Source organism: Rhinoderma darwinii, chromosome 10 (assembly GCF_050947455.1).
Source record: "Rhinoderma darwinii isolate aRhiDar2 chromosome 10, aRhiDar2.hap1, whole genome shotgun sequence".
Lineage (NCBI taxonomy): Eukaryota > Metazoa > Chordata > Amphibia > Anura > Rhinodermatidae > Rhinoderma > Rhinoderma darwinii.
The window spans coordinates 24351624-24367438 of record NC_134696.1 but is presented as its reverse complement, the minus strand read 5'-3'; the positions used below and the strand labels follow the sequence as shown (position 1 = coordinate 24367438).

The 15815-nt window shown below is 39.0% G+C and overlaps 2 protein-coding genes across 2 annotated transcripts; both read right to left on the bottom strand.

Moving 5' to 3' along the window:
- Positions 1 to 4094: 4094 nt before the first annotated feature.
- Positions 4095 to 5036, bottom strand: LOC142662550 (olfactory receptor 5G3-like). The gene has a single exon (XM_075840763.1). It carries the CDS (start codon positions 5034 to 5036, stop codon positions 4095 to 4097), a length of 942 nt encoding a protein of 313 aa, XP_075696878.1.
- Positions 5037 to 11003: 5967 nt separating this feature from the next.
- LOC142662281 (olfactory receptor 5G9-like) lies at positions 11004 to 11939 on the bottom strand. The gene has a single exon (XM_075840417.1). It carries the CDS (start codon positions 11937 to 11939, stop codon positions 11004 to 11006), a length of 936 nt encoding a protein of 311 aa, XP_075696532.1.
- Positions 11940 to 15815: the final 3876 nt, after the last annotated feature.

Genomic DNA, 15815 nt, shown 5'->3' with positions numbered 1-15815 from the left:
AGCTTCTATCTCAAAAAGTAATTTTTTTAAAAAATAAAAACCAATTACAAATTTGCTCTAAACACTATAAAACAATCTTTTAATAATAAAAAATACAAAAAAAGGTCCTTAAAGTTTTACAAAGCCATTAATGTTTATTTAGACACAGCGGCATGTGTGGATTCGTCTCTGTGCCTGGATAAACATTGAAGGTTCCGGGACTCAGACCCTTAAGACATTAATTGGCTTTCCTAAGCATAAATAATCAGTGTTTTCCCACGAAAACCCCTTTAAGATCCATTAAATGCAAACAACACTTACCCTATTAGTATTATCAGTATTATTTCTCCAATGTACAGAGGTGTTGATATTCTAATTTATCATGAGGTTAAAAGGACAGATATGAGTCAAGGAGCAGTCGCAATGGGGTTTTCAACATGCTCATCGGCCATTCGTCCCATCATTTTTGTGAAACCATTTGAGAAGATATTTTCCTGCATTGTAGATAATACATGAGCTATTCTATGCTTATATAAAAGGTTGTGACTCATTTGGGATTCATCCCAGGAGTACTGGAAATTATTTCTTGTATTATACAAATAGTTTAATTGTGTTGTCATGTAAATCTTTCAAAACTTATGAAAAGAATGTAGAAAAATGTTTTTCCGGGAATAGGAAGTTTTTCTAGCATTGGCCAAAAGTGTCCAAGTATAAAATAACAAAAATTACTTTCTAAATGTGTTGTATTTAAAATGTATGATCATGATCTCCTACCTCGCTGGGCACAGCCGCACATATACATTTATAGCATTTACATGTCTTCCACTCCACACCTATACATTGAAGGGAACACAGGTCCACACAGTAACCACGTGATCTTGTCACGTGGCTGCTCCATCCAACAGATTAGTAAAACGGCAGATCTTTTTTTATTTTTAGTGATCAGCTGATCGTCATGGGTTTGGCTTCTAGTTCCCACGGTGATCAGCTGTTATATATTACTTATGTATTTAAATTCATTATTGCCTTTAAAGAAAAAACCTCAGGCACCTGTTTGGACATACTGTACTTTAAACACACCTAACGTTTTAGGTTACTTTTCAGAATAAGATGTCATATGTATGTACATGAGGAATAACACTATTTCTGGCCATTATATGACTTATATGTGTCATTATTTAGCAGTTTTCCCCTCTGCAGGCTTTTTCTCTATTTCTCAGTTTTCTTAAAGCTAGTGGGCGGAACTGCTATCATGTCTTCTATACACAGCACACATAGAGATGGGATAGCAGGATCTCCTATCACATATATAGAAGCAGCGTGGAGGAGATTGTACAGCAGTAATGAGCAGCGTAGTTGAGAATCCAGCACTGGGGTGACAAATCCTCTTGCATGTCTGCGTGTCACTTCTTGAGACGTTTTTGGAGCCGTTTTTCATTGACTCTATTGAAAAACAGCTCCAATCACTTCCATAAAATACTCTGCGAAAAACGCGAGTAGTTACAAAAACGTCTGAAAATCAGGAGCTGTTTACATTTACTTTATCTTGTCAATTACAATATTATCTGCCCTGCAATAAAATGTATGTAGGAAGAACGAAGAGATGACTTTAGAGATAGTTTGAGAACACTTCAATAACATAATATAATAACAAAAAAAAAGGTAATAAAAAAAAATCATCCCTTATCTCAACATTACAAAAAGTTTGACAGTATTCGTCTCTGTTCACACTAGTGCTGGGTTCTGTTCTATCACTTCCATCGATTATTGATGACAGGTAGAGCATTGTTTGCAGTGCTATTTTTGTCTTAAAAAATTATTCCCAACGGAAATCCGATAGACCCATTGTAGATCAATGGGATCTGCCAGAAATCCTTGGAATATGTGAAAATAGATCCGTCAGACCGGTCGTGACTTGGGTTTAAAACAAAAGCCTTGACGCTAATGTAAAAAGAGTCTAAAAGATACTAGTTTCAATGCTACTGATCAAGTAGAATGATGATGGCGAGGTGGCAAATATTTATATGAAAAATGTCTCTCCATGAGTCAAGGTGAATCTATTCCCTGAATACCGTAGCCCCTATGCCACTAAATATGGAGGATATGTTTTTTTGAGTTTTATTAGAAGTGTAAGGTCACATAGTAAGTGATCGCTAGTCAGGTTGTGTTAACACCAGTGTGAACCGTTCTGGTAATTATCCCCCATACTTCTACTACTTTTTTTTCATTTTTATTATTCCTCCCCTTTTATAAACATATTTTATTGTTTTTTGTTTTTTTTATTGTTTTTTTTTTAATTTTTATATATATATATATATATATATATATATATATACTCAACTATGGTATTTCGATATACATTCAACATAAGGACATGTGTGTGTATATAAGGAGTTCAGTACATGCTGCCTCTTTATTTGAGGAATCATTATAGACTAATGTTTTTTTAGATAACAAGGTTTTGTTTTTTTAAACTATAATGTGTTGGCATAAATTCAACATTCATTGTGTATATTCGGAGCCCAACAAATTCTGCTTCTATACTTCAGCCTTGAGAACCTCATTATGGAATTCTAAGTAAATACAGGGGGTTCTTTATTCAGGATCCTCATCTTTAGGCCAGAATGGATAGCGGCTACGAAGAGCGTCTCTCGATCTGGAGGACCTGTCCTGTCCTGCGTTACTCCAACAACCTATTGATTTGAATGGACACTGTGTCATAATGTTCCCTGTGGTGGCGCTGCAGGGAATATTTATACAAAATAAGATAGCAATATATACATTATAAAACACACATACAGCTATTCACAGCGTAACTATGGTTAAAGAGAATCGAGTATTGAGTTAGGCTCACATTGACCCCTAATAAGATTTGGGGTAATACAATGTCAAGATTTTGAGGGCTCTCCTGGCCTGTTTTTTTTCTGGAACATGACACCTTCATTACCTGTAAAGAATCGTCCAAAGAATCGAAAGATGTGACCGCATCCCATGTAGCAAAGGTTCAAGTGTTTATCAACACATCCCCAAACAAAATGAACATTTAACGTTTTGACCCACGCAAGTTGACAAATATCCCTGCGTGGGTCGAAATGTTGCATGTTCACTTTGGGGATGCGGTCACATCTTTCTATTCCTTGGAGTTCATGTTCTGAAATTCGGATTTTTTGAACATGGTGAAATTGCATCGCAATTTGATCATATTATAGTTCAGTAAAGTGTTAGAAAACATTTTTTGTAAAAAAAATAAAAAAATGGTGTCATGATTTGCCCCATTCTATGTAAGAATACATACCCATTCTGCTGGATGCCCTAACAGAAGGGCTTTGTATAAAGTATAAAGTGATCATGACACCACTCAGTGTCAGTACCTATGGTGATGTTATTATGATGGAAGACACATTTGGAAACCCTTGAAGAACCCTACATCCTGAGACCCCTATCATTACATGATGGGAAAAATGTTAGGAATCTTATTGAGGAGGTTTGAAGTCAATTCTATACATCAATTATATGTCTCTTCGGTAGTAGGGACATGCTAGAGTGTGGACCAGGGGGACCGGTATCAGTCTGTACAAAGAAAAACGGCCAAAAGCGACATAGTGAGTGAAGGAGGACACAATAGTGCAGCCATAGGACAAGAGCATGAGCATAACAGTAAAGTTGTGGAGTTAGGTAAAGTTGTTTAAGTAGACAGACACATGGAAGGTCTGTGGATAGTTGAAGAGACTGCAAAAACTACTGGAGATGCGGAGATGTTGAGGAATGAAATGAAACCATATAAGAAAATATTTTGACAGTAATTTATCTCCCGAAGAACAGTTTAAGGGTGTATTGACACTGCGTTTGCAGTGTATGTTCATTGTATAGGCCGGGAAAGAACATATAAATAGGGCCTCAGTCACCCAACTGTATGAAATAGCGAAGTCGACTACGACTGGAAAGGTGAGTGTCCTAGAGGTTGAAGGGACCATGAAAAAAAATGGAAACCCAGAAAAGGAGTTGAGGAGAGCAACTAAAGAAACAAGAAAGAGGTGAAGGAAAAGTGGGGAAACCAAACAAGAGAGCGATAGAAGTAGGGAAATAAATTAAAACGGAACTATTTCTAATATAAATCAGAATTTTTTTAGCCGTAAAAATATATTTTGGATATTTGATTTGACCTCTTTGTTCCTTAGACTGTATATAAAAGGGTTTAAGAATGGAGAAATGACTGTGTACATTAAAGAGACCACACTGTTTTGCCCACTTCTATAACTTGACCTGGGTCTAAAATACATAAAAATTGCCGAACCATAAAATATTGTAACCACTATTAAGTGAGAAGAGCAGGTTGCGAAAGTTTTCTTCCTGCCCAAGGCGGAACGGAGTTTTAGAATTTTTGAAATGATCTCCATATAGGAAAGTATTGTTATTACGAATGAACCGATTATGACACAACCGGCAATCACAAATATCACAAGTTCATTGACCCAGATGTCCTGGCATGAGAGTTCTAGTACCGGCGGAACATCACAAAAGAAATGGTCTATCTCATTGGATCCACAGAATGGTAATGAAAACGTGAACACTGTGTGTATTAGAGAATTTACTGCGCCAATCGCATATGATCCCACGATATGCTGGATACAGACTATTTCACTCATAATCTGAGTATATAACAGAGGGTGACAAATGGCGTTATATCGGTCATAAGCCATGGCGGCCAGCATATAGCACTCTGTTCCACCGAACAACGAGACACAATACATTTGTATAGCACAGCCAGAGTATGAGATGACTTTACGCTCTGACAGTAAACTGGACAACATTTTGGGCACAGTACATGAAACATACAGTATTTCTAAGATAGAAAAATTAGCCAGAAAAAAATACATCGGAGTGTGGAGTCTTGGACTAAGCTTATATGTAATGACTATTAATAGGTTCCCACCCACTGTGATGATATATGTACATAGAAAGAGTGGAAAAAGGGAGACTTGATGCTGAGTTATTCCAGAGAATCCCAAAAGAATAAATTGTGTTACCATTGTATGATTGATATTCATTTCATCCATTTTTTTTTTCTGGAATAGAAAAAAAAACACCACAAAAAAAGTCAAACTTTTCTGGTACAGAAGCAATTTTTGTCATATCTGAGCCAAGTGATATACCAGCCACTGACAAATCGGTATTGCCCCACTTGGAGGAAAAGAAGGTAGGAGAAATACTACGCTTAGTCACACAACAAATTATTGGGCCGAGAATGTGGTTTGGGTTATATTTTTGTTGGCCGAAAAGTTCCTGAGAACAAGCAAGTTAACATGAGACCTCATGCACACGACCGTAGCCATGTGCATGCCCGTGATTTTCGGGTCGGCCGGCAGGGGACTGTCAGCCGCGAGCCGCCCGCAAATCGCGGCAATGCACATGGCCGCGGCCATTATTTTCAATGAGTCCGGACCGCAGAAGACTGCCGTAATAAGACATGTCCGTTCTTTCTGCGATGCGGGCTCCCGGGCCATGCACAGACAGTAAAAACTACGGTCGTGTGCATGGCCCCATAGAAATGAATGGGGCCGCAATTCTCCCGTGGATTTTCGGGGGAATTGCGGCCGCAAAAGCACGTTCGTGTGCATTTGGCCTTAGTGTGGCAACTTTTGATGCCCTATAAGTGCCAGCCTTAGATGTCCCAATAGCAGCGTATGTTAGTCAGAAATGTCCCCATTAAAGCATGTGCCAGGCACATACAGCATGTCCTCAAAGCAGTATTCTTAGCCACAAATGCAAGTGTGTCATCCATAGATGCTTCTTGGGTTCCCATGACTTGTCCATATAGGGTATGTTCACATGGGTGAACATACCCTGAACAGCCGTAAATGTCCCCAAAAACGACTGAAAATACGGGGCCTGAGCACCTCCAAACATCTGCCCATTGATTTCAATGGGAAAAACTGCATCGGTTCCCACATGGCGCTTTTTTAAGCACTGTTTTTATAAACAACGCATAAAAAAACGCCCCGTAAACAAAAAGTGCATGTCCCTTCTTGAGCCGTTTTTGGAGCCATTTTTCATTGTCTAAATAGAAAAACAGCTCCAAAACGGCCGTAAAAAAACGCATCAAAAAACGCCTGATGCATAAAAAAACGGCTGAAAATCAGAGGCGGTTTTCCATTGAAAACAGCTCCGTATTTTACAGCCGTTTTTTGATAAGATTGTAAACATGCCCATAATGTTATATTACTGATAATGCCAATATAAAAGAATGCGCCATTATTACTTTGACTGTTTCTATGAATGTCTGTTGTTGACTAGCGTGTATGGTGTAAAATATGAACAAAATCAGTGGCTTTTTTCTCTTACATAATTTCTTTTAATTATTTTTTTTTTAAAGGGTATGAATCGTCAAAATCTTTAGTGTTAGCGCATCTATAAGATACCCCAACATAGTAATGTAAGAAGGTTCCCTGATCCTACAATCTGGGGGATAAAAGGAAGCCCAACTGTAACGGCCATTACTCTGTGAGTGCTGGCCAGCATCTCCTTCCTAGGAGACGCCAGCACTCACTTCCGCCTCACTGAGTCCCGTTGTGTGTTAAAGGGCCAGTGCGCACACATGAAAAGAATCTCTAATTAGCCCATAATCACCCTGGACTATAAAAGGGGCTCTGCCCTTTCACGCATTGCCTGAGCGTTGTGGTGTTTTACCCGTGTTAGTCTTGCAAATGGTCCCTTAGTCTTATCCTGTTCCTAGTGTTCCCGTACCTGCTACCTGTATCCCATGTTACCTTTTTCCTGTGCCTTGGAAAGTTGGAGTCGTGTTGTGCCACCGGTCACGCCTGCTGTGTTACACCACGCCTGGTATCTGCTGCCAAGGTCCCATCTGAGCCAAGCCGTTGCTGCTGTCTGAACTACTACAGGTACCCTTGTGCTTGGACTATATATACATTGACTTGGTACACTGTTTGGCCAGCTGCTTTCCCGCTACGGTGCTACGGCCCAGTGGGTCCACATAGCCACAAATCGTGAAATTAACCCCTCTCACCAATCAGAAACCTAATCCTGGAATAAATCACAATTGTCTGGTATAGCTTATTAATATGCAGTAAAACTTAATCAATGTAAATCAAATAAACATCATAACGTAGAGACCATCAATGTGTGATCATGGGGGGTCTGACGCCCCGGACCCTCAAAGATCAGTAGAACAAAGGGTCTGTGCCCCTCTACGTAAACCTTTTTAAAGGCTTTTTTTCTTTTACTAAAACAAATGACTATAGTGTAATTGGTTATTATTAAAAAAACGTTTTACTTTTACAGATACAGCTTCTATGTAAACTGGATACATAGAAGCTGTATATTACACTGAAACCCGAATTTGTGAGCTCAGCGGGACTGGCGTCTTTGGTGACAGCGGGTCCAGCTAATATCAGACACATCTAAGTTCATGACTCATATGTGATCGATGACCAGTAGATTCTGCTTGTCAGAGACACACAGGACAGTCTGTCATCAAAGCAATCAGTCCTGCTGATGTGACGCATTCGGGTTTCAGTGCACGATACAGCTTCTATCTCAAAAAGTTATTTTTTTAATAAAAACCAATTCCAAATTTGCTCTAAACACTATAAAACAATCTTTTAATTAAAAAAAATAAAAAATAAAAAGGTCCTCCAAAGGTTTACAAAGCCTTTAATGTTTATTTAGACACAGCAGCATGTGTGGATTCGTCTGTGTGCTACGAAAAACATTGAAGGTTCCGGGACTCGGACCCTTAAGACATTAATTGGCTTTCCTAAGCATAAATAATCAGTGTTTTCCCACGAAAACCCCTTTAAGATCCATTAAATGCAAACAACACTTACCCTATTAGTATTATCAGTATTATTTCTCCAATGTACAGAGGTGTTGATATTCTAATTTATCATGACGTTAAAAGGACAGATATGAGTCAAGGAGCAGTCGCAATGGGGTTTTCAACATGCTCATCGGCCATTCGTCCCATCATTTTTGTGAAACCATTTGAGAAGATATTTTCCTGCATTGTAGATAATACATGAGCTATTCTATGCTTATATAAAAGGTTGTGACTCATTTGGGACTCATCCCAGGAGTACTGGAAATTATTTCTTGTATTATACAAATAGTTTAATTGTGTTGTCATGTAAATCTTTCAGAACTTATGAAAAGAATGTAGAAAAATGTTTTTCCGGGATTAGGAAGATTTTCTAGCATTGGCCAAAAGTGTCCATGTTACTATAAAAAAAAAAAAAAATTACTTTCTAATTGTGTTGTATTTAAAATGTATGATCATGATCTCCTACCTGGCTGGGCACAGCCGCACATATACATTTATAGCACTTACATGTCCCCCCACTCCACACCTATACATTGAAGGGAACATAGGTCCACACAGTAACCTCGTGATCTTGTCACGTGGCTGCTCCATCCAACAGATTAGTAAAACACCAGATCTTTTTTATTTTTTATTTTTAGTGATCAGCTGAGCGTCATGGGTTTGGCTTCTAGTTCCCACGGTGATCAGCTGTTATATGTTACTTATGTATTTAAATTCATTATTGCCTTTTAGAGAAAAAAAACCTCAGACACCTGTTTGGACATACTGTACTTTAAACACACCTAACGTTTTAGGTTACTTTTCAGAATAAGATGTCGTATCTGTTTACATGAGGAATAACACTATTTCTGGCTAATATACGACTTTTATATGTCATTATTTAACAGTTTTCCCCTCTGCAGGCTCAATCGCTAATTCTCAGTTGTCTTAAAGCTAGTGGGCGGAACTGCTATCATGTCTTCTATACGCAGCACACATAGGAGATCCTGCTATTCCATCTCTATCACATATATAGAAGCAGCGTGGAGGAGATTGTACAGCAGTAATGAGCAGTGTAGTTGAGAATCCAGCACTGGGGTGACAAATCCTCTTACCAGCATGTCTGTGTCTTTCTCACTCTGCTCCTGCTTTCTCCCCCTGCTCCCCTCCTCTCTCCAAAGACTTGTATGCTGTGTGTGTTGCTGAGTTATACTCTCTCTCTCTCTACTTCCTCCTCCTGCGCCCCCTCCCCTCTCCATAGAAAGTTATATCCAAGCAGTTCATCTGTAGCCAGGGACGGACAATACTTGACAACAGGAAGTGGACAGGAGATTACAGGGAGGGAGAAACCTGGTGGCAGTAACTACGCACACAATTTGCATGGATAAAACAACTGAATTTTAATAATAAGTAAATTACAAAGGTATCTTTTATCCGGTATACTATTAGATCAGCATAAGTTGTTTGAAAAGTTAGTGTCCATTTAAGGTATATCAAAACGGACATGCTGAGCTCCTTCCTTTTTTGTTTATTCCCTAAAGGAAACTTAACAGGATTCCTGTATACATTGCTCTTACAAAACCTTTGAGTGTACAGTTAAATTTAAAGTTCATTGATCTTAAAGAGGATCGGTCACCATCCCATAAACTTAAAACCAGTGTGTTATTTTAAATGTTTGACTACACGCGAACACAAACCGCGATCTCATGAAGAATTTACAGAAACATATGCAAAGTTGGCATTTAGAATCAAACCTGTAGATGGATAGTAATCCAAATTCATACTATTCATACAGTAAGTGCACAAGATGGAGGATCACATACTAAAACAGTACCTCCAATACTAGACCCAGGGCTAATTCTTTAACTTATGACCTAGTACTAATTATAGTATGTACAGTAGAATTGGATTAAATGCAAAAACATCTTCCACTTGAAAACTTTGGCTCTTGGGCTAAAAAAATCTAAGATTTGTTCCATTATTTTATTTATTAAAACTACAATGATACTACAAATTTAAAATAAAGTCTTATTTAATATAACCATTTACAGAAAATTCTATAATAGTATGTAAAGGGAAATATTTTAAAATTTCATGTTTAAAACCAGATAAATTATTGTCTAAATGAACCAGAATTTCACAAACTCCCAAATCACTAGGGAACATAGGTTGAATTAGTTGCAGTTTTGGCAGGTCCGGAATGCACATCTTACACGTCCATGTAGTATGTTTAAAAATTGCCTTTATATTTTAAATATAATTTAAAAATCTAGAGGAAATAATAGAAGAAATTATAGAGCAAAGGTAAAATATTATTCAAAAATTCTGGATTATTAAAATTTCCATCTCAGAACAATAGAGAAAAAGGACACGATATATGTTGCATTTATTATGTGGATTGAGTTCCTGTTTGATTATATTAGGCCTCCTTCACACAGTGTTTTTTTGTGGTTTTTTTTACACTCTATTTTGCCTTGTGTGTAAAGAAAACTAATACATGAACAATTATTAAAAAAAATACAAGATGATACACTCTGTACACTCTATAGAGCTGTGCTTTGTGCCCCGACCAATAGGTACTTCCTCCTTGCGGCGCTCTCCTCCCCTCTCACAGCATTATTCTCACACACAGGCTAAGGCAGAGAAATAGCAGCACAGAAGGACTGCAGCATGATCCCCCTCCTCCCTTTTACCTCTCCTCTGCGTCTTAACTTACTCTGTTACTAAAGTGGGGCTTTTTGGGGACTGAACAAATTTCTAAACCAAGAGCCTGCTGGTTGTTTTTGTCTTTTACTTCTTTTTTTTTAAAATTTTTACTTGAATTGAATTTTTTGCCATGGACAGAATGCTGCTTTTATAAAGGTGCGGTGCCACATTTTCCTTTGGAAAAAGATCAGCGTAAAGGCAGTCCTGGTGCTTGATTTCGATCCACTCCAATTAAGACAACAGTGTAGATCTGCGGAGAAGAGCCCTTGCCGACTGTCATTGATTTCCATGTTGAGGTATAAATAAATTTTAGTTTTCTATTTTTGCTAGTTCCCCTTTAACTGCTATCTATACAACTTGATATATATCTATACAGATATATATATATATATATATATATATATATATATATATATATATATATATATATATATATATAGTGTTGCTTAATTTATTGGGACTTGTGTTGCTCTAATCAGTCATAAAAAAATTCATGCCAATTTTACTTAGGTAACTTTAATTTATTGTAAACTTTTATCAGGGCCCTCTTCACATCATTGTTCCGTAGACTATATATAAAAGGGTTTAACAAGGGGGCTATAACTGCATACATAACAGCAACCAGTCGGTCCAGATTTGATGCTTTGGACTCCGGCTTTAAGTACATAAACATAACAGAACCATAAAATATTGTAACGACTGTAAAGTGGGATGTACAAGTAGAGAAAGCTTTCCTCCTGCCAGATGTTGAATATAGACTTATAATGGCTGCTATGATATAGGTATAAGATATTACTATTAATATGAATGAAACAACCACCACACAGACACTAGTAACAAAAATAACAATCTGGTTAATCCTGGTGTCGGCACAGGCCAGTTGTACTATGGGCGGAATATCACAGAAAATATGGTTTATCGTATTAGGCCCACAGAAAGGTAAGGTGAATGTGATGACTGTGTGTATTAGAGAATTTGTTGACCCAACCAGGTAGGATCCTACGATAAGCTTAAGACAAACACTTCTCTTCATAATGACGCTATACAACAGTGGATGACATATAGCGTTATAGCGGTCGTAGGCCATAGTCGCAAGCACGTAACATTCAGTCCCACCACAAACACCAAAAGTGTAAACCTGGACGACGCAGCCGTAGAAGGAGATGGTTTTATGTTCGGCTAGGAAATTGGCTAACATTTTCGGGACATTGACCGAAATGTAACATATATCAAGAAGAGAAAAGTGGGCAAGGAAGAAATACATAGGTGTATGAAGGTTGGTACTAAGCATATAAGCAAAAATGATTGAAAGGTTTCCAAGTAAAGTCGTGATATAGATGATTAAAAACACTATGAAAATTAAAATCTGGAACTCTGGAACATCAGAAAGGCCGGTGAGGATGAATTCCGACACTCTTGTATAATTTCTTCTGTCCATTTATAGTTCAATAAATATAGTTACCTGTAAATAAAAACAGCTAATTTTTTTTTTTAGTTCACAATATAGTGAAGTAGATGGGAGAGGGGGGGACGACACATAATTTATAGATTATAAAACAAAAAACAATGTAGTACCTTTAAATTTGTACAACCAATTGGATGCGGTGTCGAGCTGCGGATCCTGCTGTAGGTGCTGGGGTCTAGAGAGAATCAGATGAATATATAGGGTGACGGGACAATTAAATAAATGGTTTGTCATCTGACAGTTATCATGGTAAAATGATGGGATCATAAGTGGTTGGGCTCATTCTAAATTCCCTTCCATGGGGACCAAGAGCGCTTTTCTTTCTTACTAGATTTATGCGCCAAATTTCTACAATTCAGAAAAGGATTTTTTATAGGCAATGTAGGCTACGTTTGGTTAGGAAATAAAATTATCGTAATGTATCCATTCACATACCCATAGGTTGGTAAGGGCCAAGCATATAGAAAAAGTGTGTCCGTACGTTTGACAGATTTCCAGATGGATCGTGTTTCTTGACAGTATTGAAAAGCGTAGTTGACCACACTATTCTACAGTGTATACAAAAAGTATACATTCGGGTATTGGTTTATTACAATTACTCAATGGCAGATGTATATGTTTTTGCGTACAGTTCAGCAATTTTCGTAGAAAAAGAAAGAAACCAAATATACTACAACCATATGCCACAAATATGGTGTGAATACACCTCAAATGCGGATGTTACAATACACATCTATGATGTAAGAATACAACATACTGTATACCACACAAAGAGAAATAAAAAACACAGTACACACACTTCATAGAAATACAAAAATACTATAAAAACTTACTAGATTCATTGTCTTGTAGAACATTCCAACCTGCTGTCACATGCTGCACACTCCACCTTAATATATCATTGTATACCCCTGGGTGACAAATCCCTATAGCCCCATGTATACATTTGATAGACACTTGTGTCTTGTTAATTTGTTAATCAGGGACAGTTGTATATTTTCTCCTAATTAGACAAACAAAGGGCTGTAAACACAAACATCACTAACACAAAATGACTTTTAATAGTTTACAAAAAGAAAAAGCAATTATTTCAATTTGTCTCTGCTTATTATGTCCCGTGTGTCACCCTGGATTTCCAGTGTAAGACTACATTCAGACGAGCGTCGGCAACCTCGGACCTAAAAAACTTAAATTTTTCACGTCCGAGGTACACCTGTGCGGGACGCGTTGTCACGAATCCCCCATAGACTAGAGTCTATGGAGGGATGCGTGACACGCAGTAAAATAGGACATGTCCTATTTTTTCACTGACTCTTCACACGCTCCATTGAAACAACGGTCGCGTGAACGGCCCCATTGAAATACATGAGTCCGTGTGACGGCCGGTGTTTTAACAAGTCACACGGATGTGATACACGCTCGTTTGAATAAGCCCTAAGGGTATGTTCACACGACCTATTTTCAGACGTAATTCAGGCATTTTACGCCTCAAATTACGGCTGAAAAGACGGCTCCATTACGCCTGCAAACATCTGCCCATTGCCTGCAATGGGTTTTACGATGTTCTGTTCCCACGAGCCTTTATTTTATGCGTCGCTGTCAAAATACGGCAGGACACTTCTTGGGATGTTTTTGGAGCCGTTTTTTCATAGACTATTGAAAACAGCTCCAAAAAGGCCGTAATAAACGCAGTGAAAAATGCCGCGAAAAACGCGAGTTGCTCAAAAAACGTCTGAAAATCAGGAGCTGTTTTCCCTTGAATTTTCAGACGTATTTTGTTAATCGTGTGAACATACCCTAAGTGTGATACATATTATAATGTATCTCAACCTATGATGTCTTCTCGATAGCAGCAATCAGTGTTTATAAATCCTTGTACCTTTTTAAAGTGTCCCTAGCGTTATAACTCTCTTTGCATAAATCAGTAGTACATGTAAATATATACAATTTTGTAATCGCAAATCCCCTTTCCTGCTTGCAGACTCTGTGTAAATTTCCAGAAACCTCCACAGTACCCAAAAAATGTATCTTGCGTAATACAGTAAAAAGTACACAATGAGGAGGGGGGAGCAGCTGCAGTATCTCTTCTTCAGTGAGTCTCTAAGATTGCACGCTGTGAGAGGCGAAGTAGGGCAGAGACCAGGGCCGGCGTCAGCGCCCATTGAATCCGGGCAAGTGCCTGGGTCCACTACCCTCGGGGGGCCCCACTCAGCCACCGGGTGCTGACGCTGCCGTCATGGTTCCTTCAGGAGTGGAATCCCCAGCCAGAGTGTTTCTGACGCTCTGGCCGGGGATTCCACTCCTAGAGGAGCCCCTGGCATCATTGTCCATATACGTTACTGTCCATATATGGACAGTGAAGTCAGGGGCTGCTCCAGGAGAGGAATCCCTGGTCAGAGCGCCGGCAACGCTCTGGCTGAGGATTGCACTTCTAGAAGGAGCCCCGAAGGCGCAACCTATAGGGAGGGGGGCTGTGTGGCACTACCTGGGAGGGGGCCTGTGTTGCACAACCTGGGAGGGGGCCTGTGTTGCACAACCTGGGAGGGGGCCTGTGTTTCACAACCTGGAAGGGGGCCTGTGTGGCACAACCTGGGAGGGGAGCTGTGTGGCACTACCTGGAAGGCGGGGGTGTGTGACACTGCCTCAGATGGGGGGGCTTTGTGGCGCTACCTACGAGGGGAGCTGTGTGGCACTATCTACGAGGGGGGCTGCGTAGCACAATCTACAGAGGGCACTAAATATATGGGGTCACAAACTGGGGATCTAACTTCTATATGGGGGCATAAACAGGGCCTAGTTTCTATATGGGGGCACATAAACCTGCCCTGGCAGAGATCTCTGATAAGAGTAAATATATATATATTTGTAGAAACCAGCAGAGAAAGAAAAGACCCAATATATGCAGATAAAATCTAATGTATGTCTACATATACGGAGCATTTGGATATACCTTTGTTAGGCTCCAAGATATTTGATAAAACCTTCAGCCCCTTTGTTTTTCTCTAAAGGCTATCTCTATGGGTTAAACGGTTGATTTCTAAACTTTCTTAGATCCCTACCATTACCCACAATCCCACAGGTAATCCCATATGTGTTGCATCAGTGCCCGCAGAAGCATTTGTATGTCAAATTGCGCTAACATTTTTGATTAACATTCTGATTCCCACAATGGTTTGAGATCAATCATAAAGATAGGTCATAAACAGCTGGCACACGTACTGGCTACCAACCCCTATGTTGGGCTGCTTTTAGTCTCATTTTCACTAAGAGAACTGACTGTTTTAGTATGGTCCGTCCCAGATAAAATCTCTGATGTTTATAGTTTTTGTTACAGTACAGAATTTATGAAACTTTGTCATTTATAGTTATTATACAATCCTTTACCTTACAAAATCTTGTTGTGTTGATAAAAAGACAAAAAGTATATTTGTAGGATAATTTTATTGCATGTAATTAGCATAAACAAGCAAAGTCAATGAAAGCAAATGCCTGCCATCTTGTTTAAGCCCATTCGTATTACATTTTAGCCCATGGTCATTTTAAGGCAGTGGTGTCAAGAAATCACTACTTGAGCAATTCTCTAGAGTGCAGGTTTATGGAATTGCTATCAGAGCAATTCCCCAAAGACAGCTGGAGACTGTCTGGATCAAGCGTGCAGGTAAATCAGCTACCTCAAGTCCGTCACCACTCTGGTCAGCAGATTCTAAGGCTACTCAATGGTTTTCACCACAGCCCGCCGCAAGGCAGGCTGGATTTGGCTACATAGAACCCAGGTTGCTTTTACAAAATACGGTGTTGTACAGGAGGTGCAACTGCAGGCAATACCTCACCAACTTAACTTGGATTTTT